Source organism: Phocoena phocoena, chromosome 10 (genome assembly GCF_963924675.1).
Source record: "Phocoena phocoena chromosome 10, mPhoPho1.1, whole genome shotgun sequence".
Taxonomy (NCBI): Eukaryota; Metazoa; Chordata; class Mammalia; order Artiodactyla; family Phocoenidae; genus Phocoena; species Phocoena phocoena.
This window is the reverse complement of record NC_089228.1, coordinates 59,131,970-59,152,328: the sequence shown is the minus strand read 5'-3', so window position 1 is coordinate 59,152,328 and position 20,359 is coordinate 59,131,970. Positions and strand designations below refer to the sequence as shown.

Below are 20,359 nucleotides of genomic sequence, written 5' to 3'. Positions count from 1 at the left end.
TGATTATTGTGTTTTGTGAGGGGTGGGAGGAAAGTATATGTGACCAGTACCTATTGTCCAGCTAAATTTTGCTGCTGTGGGTGAAATCTGAGAGTGACAGACTTGCTGCTCAGCCAGTTTTCTCTTTCTGGGCATTCAGACAAAAAGAGAAAACTACCTTTCTGCATCTCCTTTTCAGATAAGCTGCAGTCCTGTGAATGAATTCTGGTTCAAGGGATGTGAGTGAAAATGATGTCACCATTTCCAGGCGTGCTTCTGGTCCTTCTTCAGTGCCTTCAGTTAGCTGCTTCTCTTTGTTATGTTCAGTGTTAATTTTTTGTTACCTGAGGGAGAACTGGTCTGTATGACCTTACCCAACTGTTACCACCAGTCAACATTTGTATGGCTTTATAATTTACCTAAGTTACCATTTTCAGAAAGTTTTATTCTCTGAAATGTCATATTATTACAGCTTTCTAGAGTGCCAGAATGAAATCGGAAATAGTCACGGCAAGGGCTGTTAATTTCAAATAATAAGGCACAGTTGTTTGTGGAACCATTGTTGGGGAGATGTTGCTGGAGGTCACAATCCTATTTGGTATGAAAAGATCCCATAATATATTAAAATTTCATACCTGCATTTCTATAATCATGAGTGATGCTTCTAATGTGATATATAATCCTTTTCTTCATGTGGCAGAATGGTATAAAATGTATGTAGTGGAGTTAAAAAAATAAAGCATATCAACAGTCCAACAGTAGTATTTTCTGCACAAGGAAATTTTGCCATTGATGCATTTTCTGCAGTATAAATCAAATCTCAAAGTAAACAAGTGAAACATCAAAAGGCAAAAAACAGAATTTGAGCTTTCAGAGAGAAAGATCTGCAAGGGATAGAAGACAAGGCTGTCCAGTTTGCTGTGGACAGAATCTCACAGTTGATACTTATTTTCTAAACACATTTTATTCTTATATTAAATACCAAAGTGTTTCGTCATTACTCGTGTCTCTTGGCCTAAAACCTATTTAAGAAAATAAACACACATTCAGTAGAATAAGAAGTTTAAGGCATTTATTTTCTATTACAAAAAGGATATTATTTCCCAGCCTCATTTCATCTCTGAAATATTATGACTACAATCTGGCTTCTTTTTTCTGTATGATTCTATTAAATCTGTTCTATCAAGGGCCAGTTCTTCCCTTGATAATTTTATATATTGGGCTGGCCAAAAAGTTTGTTCATTTTTTTCTCGTAAGATGGCTCTTGTAGCACTTAGTTGTTTTTAACTTCATTCAAAACAATTTTGTTAGATTGTACGTGACAGCTGTCATATCAGCAAGCATATAAAAAGAGACATCAAAATTCGTGAATTTTTGTGTAGCCATTTTAATGTTGAAGATGGAAGAAAAACAACATTTTCACCATATTATGCTTTATTATTTCAAGAAAGGTAAAAATGCAACTGAAGTGCAAGAAAGGTTTGTGCAGTATATGGAGAAGGTGCTGTGACTGATCGAACATGTCAAAAGTGGTTTGCGAAGTTTTGTGCTGGAGATTTCTCACTGAATGATGCTCCACAGTTGATAGTGATCAAATCGAGACATTAATTGAGAATAGTCAGTGTTATACCACGCAAGAGATAGCCAACATACTCAAAATGTACAAATCAAGCATTGAAAATCATTTGCCCCAGCTTGGTTATGTGAATCGCTTTGATGTTTGGGTTCTACATAAGTTAAGTGAAAAAAAAACTTCTTGACCATATTTCTGCATGTGATTCTCTACTTAAATGTAATGAAAACGTTCCACTTTTAAAAACAAATTATGACAGGTGATGAAAAGTGGATACTGTACAATAATGTGGAATGGAAGAGATCATGGGGCAAGAGAAATGAACCACCACCAACCACACCAAAGGCCAGTCTTCATCCACAGAAGGTGATGCTGTGTATATGGTGGGATTGGAAGGGAGTCCTCTATTATGAGCTCCTTCAGGAAAACCAAACAATTAATTCCAACAAGTACTGCTCCCAGTGAGACCAACTGAAAGCAGCACGGGACGAAAAGCACCTGGAATTAGTCAACAGAAAATGCATAATCTTCCATCAGAATAACATAAGACTGCATGTTTCTTTATGACCAAGCAAAAACTGTTACAGCTTTGCTGGGAAGTTCTGATGCATCTGCCCTATTCACCAGACATTGCACCTTTGAATTTCCATTTATTTAGGTCTTTACAAAATTCTCTTAATGGAAACAATTTCAATTCCCTGGAAGACTGTAAAAGGCAACTGGAACAGTTCTTTGCTCCAAAAGATAAAAAGTTTTGGGAAGATGGAATTATGAAGTTGCCTGAAAAATGGCAGAAGCTAGTGGAACAAAAGGGTGAATATGCTGTTCAATAAAGTTCTTGGTGAAAATGAAAAATGTGTCTTTTATTTTTACTTAAAAACCGATGGCACTTTTTGGCCAACACAATATATAGTATTTTCTTTTAACATAATTTAATGTTACGGGATGATTTTATTTGATGAGGAATACACATTATCTGTTTTGATAACAACTAACTGATGTTTACAAGAATTCAGATGCTTAGTTTATGACATAAGTTTGTTTTTTGGAGTTACCCCAATATAAGAGTTAAACTGAAGAGGATCTTTTAGAACTGTGTGTGTTTGTGCATATGTGTATTTAGAGAAAGAGAGAAAGAATTTAGGTTGGGTTTGAAATTTGCAAGTGTTTTTTTTTGTTGTTGTTTTTGAGTATTCATTGTAGATGGAACTTGGTAGTACTTGAGAGCAGCGGTCCCCAACCTTTTTTGGCACCAGGGACCAGTTTCATAGAAGACAATTTTTCCATGGACCGGGGAAGTGGGGGAATGGTTTGGGCGGTAATGCGAGTGATGGGGAGTGGGAAATGAAGCTTTGCTTGCTCTCCCACCACTCACCTCCTGCTGTGTGGCCTGGTTCCTAACAGGCCGAGGACTGGTACCGGTCTGTGGACTGGGGTTTGGGGGACCCCTGCTTTAGAGTATTGTTAAGAAAAGTTCAGTGGCTTGGTGACCTGTACCTTTTCCTTTCTCCTCTGTCTTTATTTTAGAGACTAATTCTGGCAGAGTTTCTTAACCTCATCTTTAAAATCATTGAAACAAATCAGTGATTACGTTGTTTGTGGATCAGTGTTAAGTTAACCATTCCTGTTCATGTTTCTCTGATAAAGTAGTTTGTCTTGTGAATATTTCTTAATTGGAAGCACGTGAAGAAATATAACATTTCTAGAAAAGAGATAATCTATTCGCTAGATTAGTAAAATAGTAAATAGTAAAGAATAGTAAAATAATATGCTTTAAGTTTTCTATCGTGACTAGCACCTAAGTGTTCATCAGGAGTTTATTATTTAACCAGAGAATTATTAGGAATATCATTTCTGTTTTCTACTGTTCCACCCAATAAAGTGGGTGGTCTGAGGTTCTTTGATAATAATTTTTCTTAACAGATAAATAAAAGCCAAACTATTTTTAGTATTTCTTGCTTATGAGACATTAGCTCTGAATAGCACTTTGTGTAGTATTCTCAATATCTGATGGTACGGTGGTAGTTAGTGAGTGTGTGAATGTGTGTGTATATGTACATGCATTCCATGTACATATGGGGTGTGTAAGACCTTATACCATACTTTGAGGAATGCTCTGTAAATCACCAAAAATGAAGCTCACCCACTTTCACATGTATATTTGTACCTCTCTCTTTGATTCTTGTCTTCAAATCTTCCCTTTTAACTTTTTCTCACATATCAGAAAAGGAGAGTGGCAGGGGTGAGAGATGTTGAAAACACTTTTTGCTCTTCCTACCCTGAGAGAGATGTTGAAAACACTTTTTGCCTTTTCTACTTCCTCCTGTCGACACTCCAATATCTTTTACAATAATCTTTGCACGGAATGCTCCTCAGACCATAGAGATGGCATTATGTTTAGCCATGTGATAATCAGTTGGGGTGACGGATGTCAAAGACAGCATAATTCATATGATAATGATTAGATAACAATAGTTTTGTGGATTCCTTTTAAATTTCCCTGGGTTTTGTAATACGTACTTCTCATTTGATATAGACCTTCATTCAAATTTAAAATCCACTTTCACATGGATTTTCAGTTTGGCTTCAAGCATGTTGTGAGATAAATTGGTAGAATATTTACCTGCTCCCTTCAGGGCTAAATAGGTATTGGATTTTGTCCTGTAAGGATGCTCGCTCCCATTCCTTTACAGGACAGAGCCAGCAGTCTTGCTAGTCATGTAAGTTTGATTTGGTGGTAAAACAGACATTTACAACATGTATTGGAATACATGTCCGGATAGCAAATTATACCATTTAAAATAATTAAATTTTTGTTATTAATGTGTTTATATATATATAAATTTAGATAGTCTAAATTTATAGTATGGCTTACAGAGTCCTTTAATTTGTTTTTATTCACTGATATGTCCCAATCACCTTGAACAATGTCTGTCACATAATAGATAATCAATGTTTGTTGAATATACAAAATCTTGTTTGAAATGTGGATGCATAGATAAAAGTTTGACAGTAGTAACTATGGGATTATTTAATCTTTTTCCATTCTGCTCTTTGCTTACTTGTATGTTATTCTTTTTCTACTAATAACATATTTATTACATATATAGTATAGATGTTTTATGTATGTGTGGGTAGGTAGATACATAGTTAAATATAATTAGGTGGAAATTTATAGCCTTGACTTGTTAAATGGTGCATATGCCAACACACTGCCTTGCATGTCTGGATGTGGAGAAGTCAGACCAACAGCAGTATGTCTACATGTGAGGTAAGGACAGGAAGTCAGTAGGGGAACAATGCCATCTGTCCGTCCATCCATCCATCCATCCATCCATCTCTCTCTATTAAGTGTCTGTGTATCAATCATATATCTATTTCTATGTATCTGTGATTGTATTATGTAGCATAATGCTTCTTATCTCATACTTGAATATGGATATATCATACTTGAATATACTTGCATGTATATTTGTATCCTGAAAATATTTTGAAAGGACACTGGAAAGACTGAGTAATGTCTTTGATATAAAGGGATAAAGAGATAAAAGATCAGGGGAGTTGCCACATTTCTATGCTTCTGAGGTACCCACAGATTATGAAGTTGAATTGAGTGGTCAATTATTAGTCAAAGTTGGTATGAGAATCTGAAGAAAACAATTTCTGAAAATTTAATGGCAAAATTCTTATTCATTGATATTTGGGAAATGGTGTAACTGTATTATAATAGTATTTCCAACTATAATCGAATGCGTGTACTAATGTGAAGTGTATAATTGGAATAAACACAAGCCCTATACTACTTAGTATGGATTTATTTTTAAGTAAAGTTACTTTTACATATTGCTGGAAAACTACATCTTAAATAACAAATACTTATTGCATGTGCATTTAAGTAACTATGTAGAGTGTTTGACCCAAAGGGTTATTTAAAGATGACTTCTTGGATATCTATAAAAAAAAAAGATTTCTAAAATCAAGAAGATAGATTACACATCCTTGAAACATTTATGTCTTTAATTTTATGAAAGTGCATAACTTCGAAATGTGTGAACATTGATATTGCTGAACATTGGCTGTCTTTTATAGAAATAGTCTTCTCTCCACTAGCTTAAGGCGTTAAAGCACTAATGACCTTATAATAGTAACTAGTGTTTTAAGGTTATAGGATAAAATGTTTCATTCTTCTAATCCATTTGTCCAAAGCAAAATTGAAAGTTTGATTCACAAATTTATTCAGTTTTGTTAAAGGCATGTATTTTTCTACGTATAGTTCATTCTGTTCTATTATTTATACTAGCTAGACGCCATTTATGTGATGTCTTAAAGTATCTTGGACATTTTAATATGAACTGTGCACTTTTGTTCTAAGCATCTTAACATTCACAACCCTTTCTTACAACTTTCAAAATGTCTTTCAAAAGTCTGCCACATCTGCCACATTTTAATTATACCTTTTCTGTTCTATTTTTATATAAACTTCTTTCATCTGTTTATATAAGCTTTAGAAGTTTTATCTCTACTCTAAAATCTGTATTTATAAATTCATGTACTTTGTCTTTACTAGACACACGGGAGGGCTTTCTTTTCTTTCTTTTTTTTTTTTTGAATTTTATTTTATTTTTTTATACAGCAGGTTCTTATTAGTTATCCATTTTATGCATATTAGTGTATATATGTCAATCCCAATCTCCCAATTCATCACACCACCACCACCACCCTGCTACTTTCTCCCCTTGGTGTCCATATGTTTGTTCTCTACATCTGTGTCTCTATTTCTGCTCTGCTTTAAATGTTTATTAGTCTGAAAGGCGGGGCTCAAGAAAGCTCATTTTTAATGCTTAGTGTGATAAATAATCGGATTGGCTATACATGTCTTACTATAATAGTAAACTCCTTCTGGACCCATTTTCTTAGAAGCAGTGTTCTCAGAGTAATCTTAAGGAACAGTTCCTGTAAATGATTGAGCATGTATTGTATATGATACCAGTTAGAATTCATGTTGATTTGATTGTACCACAGGAAAATACAGGTTTTTAGAAATACTGTTTGATCTATGTTCACAATAGAGTGTATAAGTTGTAACTTGATATTATGGTATATATCTTTATCACATTTGCCTCAGATTGTGTTGGCATTTTAGGGAAAACATAAGACTGTTAAGTTAGCTTACATATCCAAGGGATCTTGAAATTACCTGTATATGACAAATTCATTTATTATCATCCAATACCTTATTTTTAATTGAAATGTTCATGTTCTGAATCTTTGTTCTGAATTTTTCTCATAAGATTAAAAGCTTAAGTAGTCGCTCTAATTATTGTACAAATTCTTTTGTCATTGTGATTTTTATCCTGCTTGGTAAAATAAAATGCAAGAGGACAAAGTAGATTATAGAATGACCAACATGGTTCCATCTTAATTAACCCTGGGCCAGAGGGGCCCTGCTCTGAGCACTTTGCTCTGTGGAAGCCCCCTGTGGTTCTTCTCTGGCTGTACCTCCCCCTGTGGCAAGGAGCCTCATAGGACCAAATTGTTGTGCCCATGTAGAGCTGACGCCCCCACCCCCATTTTCTAGAACATATTCTAGACACACCTGAAACACCCAAATCCCTGCCCATTTGACCCCATACCCACTTCTAGGGCCTGTTTAAATATATTTCTTGGGACTATCTTCCTGAGGGCAGACCTCATTGCTAGTGTATGAACATCTAGCCTGAAGGTTTCCAAGGAATGGCTACATTCAGGGGATGTATGGCTGGAGCTTGGTAGTGTGGACTGGGTGTCTCTCTTCCCATAGACAGACCACGCCACAGGGGTGCATACCCCGAGTCTAAAGAATGTGTACAGGGGATGTATGGTGGAGCTTGGTGGTGTAGGCTGAGTGTCCATCTTTCTAAGGACAGACCATACCACAGATGTGCCCACCCCAGACCTAAAGAATTCTAATATATGGCTCTGTGCAATTTGGTCATGTGGGATGGATGTCCACACAGATGTGGGCTTCACCTTGTGGTACTGGATACAGCTGAGAGTAACCTGGCTCTTCCCATGCCATCTTTTCTCGCACAGAACTTGAAGGAGTCTGAGACATCTAAATTCCATCAGGTCTTACACCTAAGTCTGCTGATTAGGAACTAATGAATAGTAATACCAATTAAGTTGGAAGGGTATTTGTCATTGTAGAAGAATAGAGCTTATTTTATTTAACACTTTGTTAACTTGGTTTATAACTTTTAAATATTTAGCCTTATGGTATAAGGGCTCCTATTTGCACAATTACTACAGGCCCTGCAAATGGTAAGAGTTGGTCTAGACAGACGTTCCAAGTTTCATTTTATGAAAACAATATTCACTTTTTATTAAGGACTTGAGTTCTTTTTATTTATATAATTATAGATCCTACATGGAGCTTTGAGGTCACTTGGTCCACTCCCCTACCTAGAATGGAAGATCACTTTGTAGAATCCATGACAGATGCTTATTCGATCTCTGTTTTAATATTTTTAGGCACAGTCAGCTTAACAACATGCAAAACATTGTTCCCAATTATTTCATTAATTTAAATTAAAAATAATTTCTAAGGTTCAGTCCTGTTCTTTTTTACCCCCAATTTGTTCATATGAAATAGAGCTAAGTGGCTGTGCTGTCCAGCCTAAACCAGGGAATCAGTGCTCAGGCACCCTTTTCTGTACTAAGACTTTCCTCTGGGGATGAGAATTCATGGATTTTTCTTAGTTGGACTGCACACACTTCATATATTTTTATACATGCCATTCATTTTTATATTCATTCAGTGAAGATTTATTGAATATCCATTGCCCAAGGGCTTTTTTTCTTTCTTTAGCTCAGAAAAGATTTTCCGAGTGCTGTTATTATTTCACAATAATAATTTCAATTTTACTAGGATAAAAATATAATCTGTGCTCTATAACAAAATGTATTTATTTTTCTAGGGGAGAACTTTTGTTTGCTGACTAAGAAATTTCTGATTCAGTCTTCTTTCCTAAATTTATTTTATTAAAAACGTTAGTGATTTGGAAGAATTATGTAGTGATACTGTCTTCTAAAGAATTTGTGGTGGGAAACAAAGATTGGTAAGAGAATGTAAATATCAAAAAGTAATTGATGTAGAAAATCCTGAGGCATCTACACAAAGATATTAGAACTAATAAAAAAAATACAGCAACGTTACAGGACACAAGATTATACACAAATAAATTGTATTTCTGTGTCAGAGATGAATGATCCAAAATGAAATTAAGAAAATAATTCCATTTACAGTAGCATCTAAAAGAATAAATTATTTAGGATTGAGTTTGACAAAAGAAGTATAAGGAATTTATGAAGTTACAAAGCACTCTTGAAAGACATTAAAGGAGACCTAAACAGAGGGAAATGCATCCCATGTCTGTGATTTGAAAGACTAAATATTATTAAGATGACAAAATTCCTTGATTGACATACAAATTCTTTGCAATTCCTATCAAAATTCCAGCTGCTTTCTTTCATACACTGGCAAATTAATCCAAAAATTCATATGGGAATCCAAGAGACCTAAATAGCCAAAACAGTCATGAAAAAGATGTACAAATTTGGAAAACTCATACTTTCTATTTCAAAATTTACTACAAACTGACGTAATCAAGACAGCATAGTATTGACAGTGTGGTATTGACATAAGGATAGACAGAAAAATCAATAGAATAGATTTGAAAATGCAGAAATAGGTCTTTACACTATAGATTCTTAGGAAGGGTGCCAAGAACATTCAGTGTGGAACAATAGTCCTTTTGATAAATGGTGGTGGGGCAAGTGGATATCTACATGCAGCAAAATGAAGTTGGACCCCTACCTCACACCATATACAGAAAATTAATTCAACATAGATCAGAGACCTAAATGTAAGAACTGAAATTATAAAATTCTATGGGAATAAATCTTTTTGACCATGAGTTACACAATCGTTTCTTAGATATGACATAAAAGGTGACCACAAAAGAGAGAGAAAAATTGGACTACATAAAAATGAAAACTTATGTGGTACAAATGATACCATCAAGGAAATGAAAAGAAAACACACAGAATAGGAGAAAATATTTGCAAATTACTGTGTGATAAGAGACTTGTATCCAAGAATATAAGGAAATCTTCAAATCAATAGGAAAAGACTGTTAATTTAAATAAAAATAGGCAATGGATTAGAGTATACATTTCTCCATAGAATATATGCAAATTACCAGTAATCACATTAAAAGATGTCAACATAGTTATTAAAAGTGCAAATCAAAGTCAGAATGAGGTACAACTTCATACACACTAAGGTGGCTAAAATAAGATAGAAAATAACAAGTGTTGGATTTTAATATGATACAGTAACTTTGGAAAGCAGTTTGGCAATTGTTCAGAATGTTAAGCATATAGAAACTGTATGACTGAGTTAATTCCACCCCTAGGAATCTAGTCAAGAGAACTAAAAACAAATATCCACACAAAAACTGGTGCACAAATGCTCAAAACAACACTAGGTATTTTATCAAAAATGTAGAAACAACCTAAATTCCCATCAGCTGATGAATGGGGTAAAAAAAAAAAAAAAGATGTATGCATACAGTAGAATATTATTTGGCTGTAAAAAGGAATGAAGTACCAATATACGCTACAACATGAATGAACCTCAAGAGCGATATGCTAAGTGAAGCAAGTGAGGCATAACAGGCCACACGGTGTGTGATTCCATTTGTGTGGAAAGTTCAGAAGAGGCAAGTCCATAGAGATAGAATTCTATAATTTATCATGACAAGCTATACCGTTTGTGAGACCTATGGAATCAAGCCTACCTTAAGATGAAATTCAGTCTGAGTAGCAACCAGACACTGGCCCCTTTCTCTTAGGTCCAGGGATGGTTTCATTCCTCAAGGATTTACTGCTTTATTGGCGAGGAGAGGCAGAGGAACACAAACTCAAAGAATAAAACTTTTCTCACTGCATCTAAAGAGGAGCAGCCAGAGACAGGCCTTTGTGTGCATTTGTTCAGCACCACGCCATGGTGATCAGAGGCCCTTCATAAGATATGGCCAGTCTGTTTTATCAGAGCTGCATGGGGATAACTAAAAAGAGGAATAGGAAGAACAAATGGAAAGTAGAATGGATCCAAGAAGCTAAAAAAAACCATCTTTAACTATTGTAGAAATTTTATTTTCTAATATAGCCCTTGATTATTTGCCCTTGATTCCTTATAGGAGCTTCCCTCTTTATTAGTTGGGAAAAGATGACTGGGGTCAAGGGAAAAGGTTGGTAAATTTTTTCTAAAGATTGGAAATCACTACAAGCACCAAGCCCATAAATTATATCCTAGCTAATTTCAAAGCAATCCAACAAGGTAGGGGTATATATATATATATATATATATATATATATATATATGGAATCTCAGAATTTCTTCTATATACCAGTGTCATAATTGGGTACCATTTGCATATATTATTCATCAAGATCAATGCTCCTATAGCATTGACCCATTGAAGATGTGTTCCCAGTTTATTATTTGTGGCATTCATAAATACTGCAAATGTATTTAATAAACTTGTGAATTTGGTTTACATAAGTATGGCTTATTGAAATATATAGGTAAGACATTAGGAATGGTATGAACAACAATAAAATAAACTATTCACTGTGATACTTGGAATTATAAGCCACTGGATAGTTAGCACTTGAGCACAGAGTGTTACTTCTTCTCCCTCCCAGTTACTTACACACAGTAAGACACTCTCTGTAACATTTGCTAAGTGATGAAAGTATTGGATGAAGAAACTGTGCCCTGGAGCAGATGAATGTGAAGCAGGTCATACTCAGTTCTATTTAAATGCTTTTTTTCTGTTGACATGTTAGGAATTTTTAACTCCAGTGAATAATAAGCCACCTTTATTCAATTCAGGAAAATTAAACACAAGGAGTGCCTGATGTAATTAGGCTTTTAAACATCTTGAAAATAAATGAAAACCAATTTAAGCACACCTGGGTGTAGTATTACTGTAAAATTAGTCAAAATGGTGAATATATTCTGATTTAGATAATTATCACAGTAAAATTAGGCTCAGAAAAAGTATTTTAATTTGAACAAACAGTGCAGCTTGAGCAGCTGATTTTAAATGTGTTGCTTTCTTTTTATTAAGATGGTGTATCCCAAGATACCTTTGGCAAAAGTAAAGTCTCTCATTTTTTCCCACAAACATAGGACATATGTTCTACTCATGCTTTAGAAATATAGTTGATTATGAATATGAGAAAATCAGAAGTAAATTATTAATGACTTCAGACTACTCCCATGTAACATTAGTAATTCACTGGAAAAAATCAAATATATTGAGTAAAAAAGACCATCTTGAGAGCTTATTTTTCAATATTTTATATGAAAAATTATATACATTACATGTCAACTCAAAGTTTCAGCCAACTTTCTAAACTACAATCAAAATTATAGCTAAACAGCAACATATAGTAACGAAATCATGTTTGGTTGTAAAGTGCTTAAAATATCACCTAATGTTTACTAAACGATAAGGGTGTAAAAAGTAGTTGTTTTGAATGCTCATCCCCTCTTTTAGATGTCAGTCCCTTTTCCCTTAGGCTTTCAAACATGAACATTCAAACATGAGATTAAAACCACTCCAGATTATAAAACTTATTGTATTGCATTTTGTGGAAATAAATATGACTTTTAAAATGCTGTGTTTTGTGGAAATAAATGAGTTTTCCCATGTAAGCAATGATCTAAAAATCATTGTATTGACAGTCACATATATTATATGAAGTTTCTGACTTAAATACCAAGAGACATTTTTTCTAGAAAAACTTATTTGGACAGTCTGATGAGTAGTTCGATTTTGAGTTTATAGTTGATCATTTATTTTAATGGGTGCTGGGAGTAAAAAATAATAATAAATGTGATATGGTCCCTGGCCTCAAGGAAGTCACAGTTTAATGGTGGAAAACAGTTGTAAATAGAACAGTACAAAGTGATTAAAAGTGCTGTATTTAAAAAGTACAAAATGTTAAGGGAGACCCAGGATGGGATAGTCATGCAAGACAGGAGACATAGCCCTTCACCAATCAGAGGACACAGGAGGGATCAGGAGTGGCAAACTAAGGACTTTGGAAGCATGCTAAGGATGAATCTGCTTAGGGTCTGAGTGAGGATGGAACGCTGTGTGAGACAACACTAGACTGTGGCCAGAGATGAGAAAGGAATGGCTGATTGATTACTAGTGACAGGAAAAAAAATGAGAATTTAACCTTCAGTCAGCGAGAAGCAGGTACTTGTCAGTGCAGTGACACTCATTCATCCAACAAAGAAAATCTGAATGCTCAGTAGAGCCATGGAATAAACATGACACAAATACCATACTGCTATACAAAAGGGGAACGTGTAATGCTCAGATCTGTGTTTTAAAAAGCTAGCCAGGATGTGAAAGATAAGTCATGCATGGTCTTCAAGGAAACTAGTTTAAAGTCTGCTGCCACAGATGGAAGTGGATGGAAAGGGTCTGGAGTAGTGGAGAGCCCCTGAGTGGAGGCTGGGGTTGAGGGGCCCCAGTGGGACCAAGGGGACTCGGTGACTGTTGTCTGCACAGTGAGGAGGGTTAGGCAGCAGCTCATGGGTAATGGCTAAGATCCGTGTTCTTCTTGTTCTCGGGTGACCAGAAAGAATAAGCTTTAGAGTTAAGTTGAATTCAGTTAGAGTTTCAAGTGTCTTGGAAATTTTAGGGTGGAAATGTCAAGTCAGAAGTTTTAGAACTCAGAAAGGTAGTTTGGGCTCAATGTCTGAAAAGGTGAAAGGTGGCCGATGCAGATGGTCGTCAATGCAGATGGTGATTTTTTGATGATGGCCATTCTGACCTGTGTGAGGTGATACTTCACTGTAGTTTTGATTTGCATTTCTCTAATAATTAGTGATGTTGAGCATATTTTCATGTGTTCTCTTTTTTTAATTTCCTTTAAGTGTAAAGATTGTTTATTTGAGCTTTTTCTTGTTTTTTGAGGTAGATCTGTATTGCAGTGAACTTTCCTCTTAGTACACCTTTTCTGTATTTCATAGATTTTTGGTATGTCACATTTTCATTTTCATTTGTCTCCGGGTACTTTTTAATTTCTCCTTTGATTTCTTCATTGACCCAGTAGTTGTACAGTATCATGTTGTTCAGTCTCCATATATTTGTGATTTTTCCAGTTTTCTTCTTGTAGTTGATTTGTACTTTCATAGCATTTTCATTGGAAAAGAAGTTTGATCTGATTTCAGTCCTCTAATTTATTGAGACTTGTTTTGAGTCCCAGCATATGGTCTGTCCTTGAGAAAGTTTCACGTGTCCTTGACAAGAGTGTGTATTCTGCTGTATTTGGATGGAATGTGCTGTACAAATCTATCAAATCCATGTGGTCTAATGTTTCATCTAAGGTCACTCTTTCCTTGTTGACTTTCTGTCTCAATGATCTATCCATTGATGTAAGTGGGGTGTTAAATTTCCTCTTATTGTGTTGCTGTCAACTTCTTCCTTTATGTCTATTAATAATTGTTTATATATTTTGGTGCTCCTTTTTAGGTATATATATATTTATTATGTCTTCTTAATGAATTGTCTAGAGTTTTAGTTTTGTAAGATGAAGAAGTTATGGAGATCTGTTGCACAATAATGTGAATGTACTTATCACTACTGAGCTATACACTTAAAAATGACTAAAATGATAATGTTATGTAGTTTTTACCATAATAAAGAGAATACCTTCTTACTGTACCTTCCATCTGACTTAAACCAATGAGTGAAGTTGTGCAAGGTGCATACAGGCATACCAACATTTAACTCTGTTGTAATCTCCACATAACCCTATGGTGTACTGTGGTGATAGCCACTAAAAATAAGTTAATGAATGCTAAAATAAATCCTTGAATCTATCTACCTATCTAAATATCTATCTATATCTTAACACATAAACAGTGAAAGAAAAACAAAAATATTAAAATCTTTGTACTTTAACATTTTTTAACAAAATTAAGCTTCCCTTTATGTATTATGTTTTTCCAACAATATGGAAGCCATATTTAAATAGAGACTGTATAAAAAAATAACTATATAAAATGACTCAACATCTCTATAAAAAACTGATTAGTTATTGCTGGATGATAATCAGTGCCTTTCCATTTTTATGGATACCTATATTGTCTGAACATTCCGCAATGAATATGCATTAATTATGAAGTAAAAAAAGAATTACTTTAAAAATTTAAAGTAATTTTTAAATTTACAAAAGGAAAAGTGTGTATGCCTTATTTTCCATGGTTTTAAAATCAGGCAAGTTTGGTATATACCACTTTGTGACTATACAGTCGAGAAGTGCAATGACTGATCTATTAGTCATATATTAATAGATACATCAGGGAAGATGAGATAATTCCCTGAAACTATCAAAAGGGCAAAATACATATAAAATTCTTTTAAGGAAAACATAAAGATGGCCAAGAGGCACATGAAAAGATGCTCAACATCATTAATTATTAGAGAAATGCAAATCAGAACTACAATGGCTTCACACTGGTCAGAATGGCCATCATCAAAATATCCACAAACAATATATACTGGAGAGGATGTGGAGAAAAGGGAACCCTCTTGCACTGTTGGTGGGAATGTAAATAGATATAGCCAATATGGAGAACAGTATGGAGGTTCCTTAAAAAACTAAAAATAGAACTACCATATGACCCAGCAATCCTACTACTGGGCATATACCCTGAGAAAACTATAATTCAAAAAGACACATGCACCCCAGTGTTCATTGCAGCACTATTTACAGTAGGACATGGAAGCAACTTAAAAGTCTATCGACAGATGAATGTATAAAGAAGATGTGGTACATATACACAATGGAAAATTACTCAGCCATTAAAAGGGAGAAAATTGGATCATTTGTAGAGACGTGGATGGACTTAGAGACTGTCATACAGAGTGAAGTAAGTCAGACACAAAAAGACAAATATTGTATATTAATGCATATATGTGGAATCTAGAAAAATGGCACAGATGAAAGTGTTTGCAGAGCAGAAATAGAGACACAGACATAAAGAACAAACATATGGATTCCAAGGGGGGAAAGGGGGATGGGATGCATTGGGGGATTGGGATTGACATATATACACTATGTATAAAATAGATAACTAATGAGAACGATGCTGTATAGCATTGAACTCTACTCGATGTTCTGTGGTGACCTAAATGGGAAGGAAATCCAAAAAGGAGGGTATATATGTATGCATATGGCTGATTCACTTCGCTATACAGCAGAAACTAATAAAATATTGTCAAGCAATATACCCCAATTAAAAGGAAAAAAAAGAAAAGAAATTTTTAAAGGAAAGTATAGAAATTAACAGAAAAATCAGTGGAAATGGTATTTCATCCAGCCCCATTTCTTGATGGAAAACTTGTTGGAATTAATCATCAAGTGATCAAATTTCAAATGTCTAAAAATGCCTAAGTGGTAGCTTTGTAGAGAGCAAATAATGTCAGACAAATTTAATTTATATCTATGACAGAGTGACAAGGATAAACCAATAGGAATTGCATTGAATCTGTACATTGCCTTGGCTACTATAGTCATTTTGACAATATTGATTCTTCCAATCCAAGAACATGGTATATCTTTTCATCTGTTTGTGTCGTCTTTTATTTCTTTCATCAGCATCTTATAGTTTTTGGAGTACAGGTCTTTTGTCTCCTTAGGTAGGTTTATTCCTAGATACATTTTGTTTTTGATTAGATGGTAAATGGAATTGTTTCTTGATTTTTTCCTTCTGATCTTTCATTGCTAGTGTATAGAAATGCAAAAGATTTCTGTGTATTAATTTTGTATCCTGCAACTTTACCAAATTAATTGATGAGTTCTAGTAGTTTTCTGGCAGCATCTTTAGGATTTTCTATGTATAGTATCATGTCATCTGCAAACAGTGACAGTTTCATTTCTTCTTTTCCAATTTGGATTCTTTTTATTTCTTTTTCTTCTGTTATTTCCATGGCTAGAATTTCCAAGACTATGTTGAATAAAAGTGGCAAGAGTGGACATCCTTGTCTTGTTCCTGATCCTAGAAGAACTGCTTTCAGCTTTTCACCATTGAGTATGATGTTAGCTATAGGCTTGTCATATATGGCCTTTATTATGTTGAGGTATGTTCCCTCTGTAATTTTCTGGAGAGTTTTTATCATAAATCAGTGTTGAATTTTTTCCAAAGTCTTGTCTGCATCTGTTGAAATGATCATATCGTTTTTATTCTTCAGTTTGTTGATGTGGTATATCACACTGATTGACTTGTGGATACTGAAAAATTCTCACATCCCCAGGATAAATCGCACTTGATCATGGTGTATGATCCTTTTAATGTTTTGTTGGATTCAGATTGCTAATATTTTGTTGAGGAATGTTTATCAGTAATATTGGCCTATAATTTTTTGTGTGTGTGTGGTATCTTTGTCTGGTTTTGGTACCAAGGTGATGGAGCTTGGGAGTGTTCCTTCCTCTGCAGTTTTTTGGAATACTTTAAGAAGGATGGGTGTTAGCTCTTCTCTCAACATTTGATAGACTTTGCCTGTGAAGCCATCTGGTCCTGGACTTTTGTTAGTTGAGAGTTTTTTAATCACGAATTCAATTTCTGTTCATTTTTTCCTATTTCTTCCTGATTCAGTCTTGGGAGATTGTACCTTTCTAAGAATTTGTCCATTTCTTCCAGGTTGTCCATTTTATTAGCCTATAGTTGCTTGTAGCAGTCTCTTACAAACCTTTGTATTTCTGTGGCAAATAAATTAATTTTAAAAAGGAAGGAAGGATAAATAGTGTACGCTTGCTTAAAAGATATTCAGGACTTTCCTGGTGGTGCAGTGGTTAAGAATCTGCCTGCCAGTGCAGGGGACATGGGTTCAAGCCCTCATCTGGGAAGTTCCCACATGCCGCAGAGCAACTAAGCCCATGCACCAGACTACTGAGGCTGCGCTCTAGAGCCCACAAGCCACAACTACTGAGCCTGTATGCCACAACTACTGAAGCCCGCACACCTAGAGCCCATGCTCCGCAACAAGAGAAGCCCGTGCACCACAATGAAGAGTAGCCCCCATTCACTACAACTAGAGAAACCCGTGCACAGCAACGAAGACCCAATGCAGACAAAACAATAAATAACAAAAAAATACTCACTTTGGGAAGATTCTCATAAGGATAAATTAGTATTTCCTCTTAAACATCTATGTAGGTAATTTCATGTTGATGAATATGAATGATATAATTTACAGATTTAATCCTTTATGTGACTTTTCTGTGACTCCCCTTTTTAATTGGATTTAAGTTTGTTAGAATATAAAATAGCATACTGTTTATCTCTACTACCCTATTTTAGATAATGGATGATTTCTATTTTCAGTTATTTTTCCTTAGGAACAATTCTGACTGAAAACAAAACATTTAACGTTAAAATATATTTGTTCTATTCATTGCTCCTAGGAAATTTATGTTTGCTTAGATATTTTAAATAATTAAAGGGAATATTATTTCTCAAATTTTGTTTGAAGAGGTTAAAAGTTAATTAAATGCATCCTTTGTTTCACAGAAGACAGTTGTATCTTCAGTCACTGCTTTTTGGTTTTAGTTGATATAGATCATTGTACAGACAGTACAGTAGCATAGCTTTCAGTCCCTTTATCAAGGTTCTTCAAAATCTTATTTAAGAAAGGGAGTGATAAGAACAGTCAGTGTATTTATGATGACTTCTTATTTCATTTAATGTTTTCCTTGTGAATTTTTTTCAGAAATTGAAAAATTTCAAGGTTCTGATGGAAAAAAGGAAGATGAAGAAAAGAAATATCTTGATGTCATCAGCAACAAAAACATAAAGCTCTCAGAAAGGGTATTGATTCCTGTCAAACAGTATCCAAAGGTACTGTAATATATGCTTTGTTCACATAGAATTAAGAAAAAATTGATAAAAATAAGACTTGATGGTTTATACATTGTCTTTCATGAAATAAATGTGTAAAGCTTCATTTTATTAATATATACAAATATATGATACTGACATAGAAGAAGGAAAACTCTTTGAAAGTACAATAATTTTCAACTGATGGCTGTATTTTTATTCTGTGAATATGGGAAGCATAACTAGATATTTTAATCATTTATTTAATGTGTAAATCATTTGACAATTTGATTTTTCAAATATGCGCACTCAATAATGTTTTGGTTCATGTTAAAATGCATATTCTTATTGCAAAAGGGAGTAGAATTACCCCTGCTGTCAATATATAGCATTAGCCAAACAGCAGAGAATTATTATATTTAGGAAGGTAATATAGTCTTTATTAGACCCTTGGATTGTAATCTCTAGTCTTCTATATTCAGAGTCCATTTATATAATGATTATGATAGTATTTTCTTGAAAATACTTTTTCACTAGACACTTTGTCATCATGTGATATTTTTATCAGCAGAATCATTATTATAAAATATAACATTTCAATAGCATGGTTTCATTACTTATATTCATAAATTCCAATGGTTGAAAGCAGTTTCTTTTTTTAATTTTTTTTCAAGTAAATTACCTAAGCAAAAAAAAAAAAGGAAACTCAAAGATTTAAGCTGGTAATTTTCTGAAGAGTGTATCTGAAGCAAAGACCATATAATTATCCTAATAATAAAGATTACAGAAATAAATACTGTAGTTTACCAATTGTCTTCTAATATGATAAAGTTTAGTAAATACAATTAAGTAGAAGGTTGTATTTATAATTATTTCAAACAGAATAAGCTGTTACAGCACATCAAACCATAAAATTTAACTTTCAGATGAGGTTTTTTGGGCATACACGTTTTTGGTTTTTGTGTTTATTTTGAGCTAGACTTACACTATTGCAAGACAGGTACATTCAATAGATATATATTTATAATTTAAATTTTATGAAATTTACTTTACACTTATGTTTTAAAATATTAAATTGGGCTGTCATAGAAATGTACATGAAAAGTTTTACTTAGTAATGAAATATGGTAGAAAAATGATGGGGTATTGTGTCTTTTTTAAGGAACCTGGTTAATTAAACCTTTAGAGTCTAGATTGAGTACAGGTTCCTTCTTTAAATCATATATTTAAATATTACATAACTTGATACTTTTTCTCAGAATAATACTTGTCCATTCTTTGGATATGAGAAAGCTCGTGATAGACTCAGTATCTGCTTCTCAATAAAATGTAGCTGTATATCTCTGGCCAAGTTGTGTTGGCGTTTCAAGTCCTGATAGCTCTCCAAGTGATGGGTGTGAGTGATGTTATGCTGAATATTACAGTAGTAGTTTACACTTGATTCATAATGATGACTACTGAAACAAGAATATTTTATGGTGTCAATTTTTGTGTGATATTTAATTTCATAATTTATAGGAAGGTTTTTAAACAACAAAACCACCTATTATTCATATTGAAATAAACCATGTCTCACTAGCAAATTATTGTACGCCCTTGAATTTTTAGAATCACAGAATGCTTAAGCTGGGACTAATCTTGGAAATCACAGAATATATAAAACTTCTATTTTACAGATGTGGTAACTAATTATGACTTGCTCATAAAAAATTCACAAGTAATTGTGAACTGCTCAAAGAAATAATCTTTGCTCTAGATGGAATGCTTCACGAGGCTGCTGTTATTTTAAATTCTTCATTTTTTGTGAACCATTACATTTTTAACTTGACTAAAAATGTTCAAATTTTACATGACTT

The 20,359-nt window shown here is 34.0% G+C and overlaps 1 protein-coding gene across 2 annotated transcripts in view; it reads left to right on the top strand.

The window, feature by feature from the left end:
* Window positions 1–20,359, top strand: part of KHDRBS2 (KH RNA binding domain containing, signal transduction associated 2) — a 690,124-nt gene that overhangs the window by 88,557 nt on the left and 581,208 nt on the right. For both annotated transcript variants that reach the window (XM_065885301.1, XM_065885300.1), the window contains exon 2: window positions 18,397–18,524. In XM_065885301.1, the coding sequence (XP_065741373.1) occupies window positions 18,397–18,524 (128 nt within the window). The remainder of the gene's footprint in view (window positions 1–18,396; window positions 18,525–20,359) is intronic.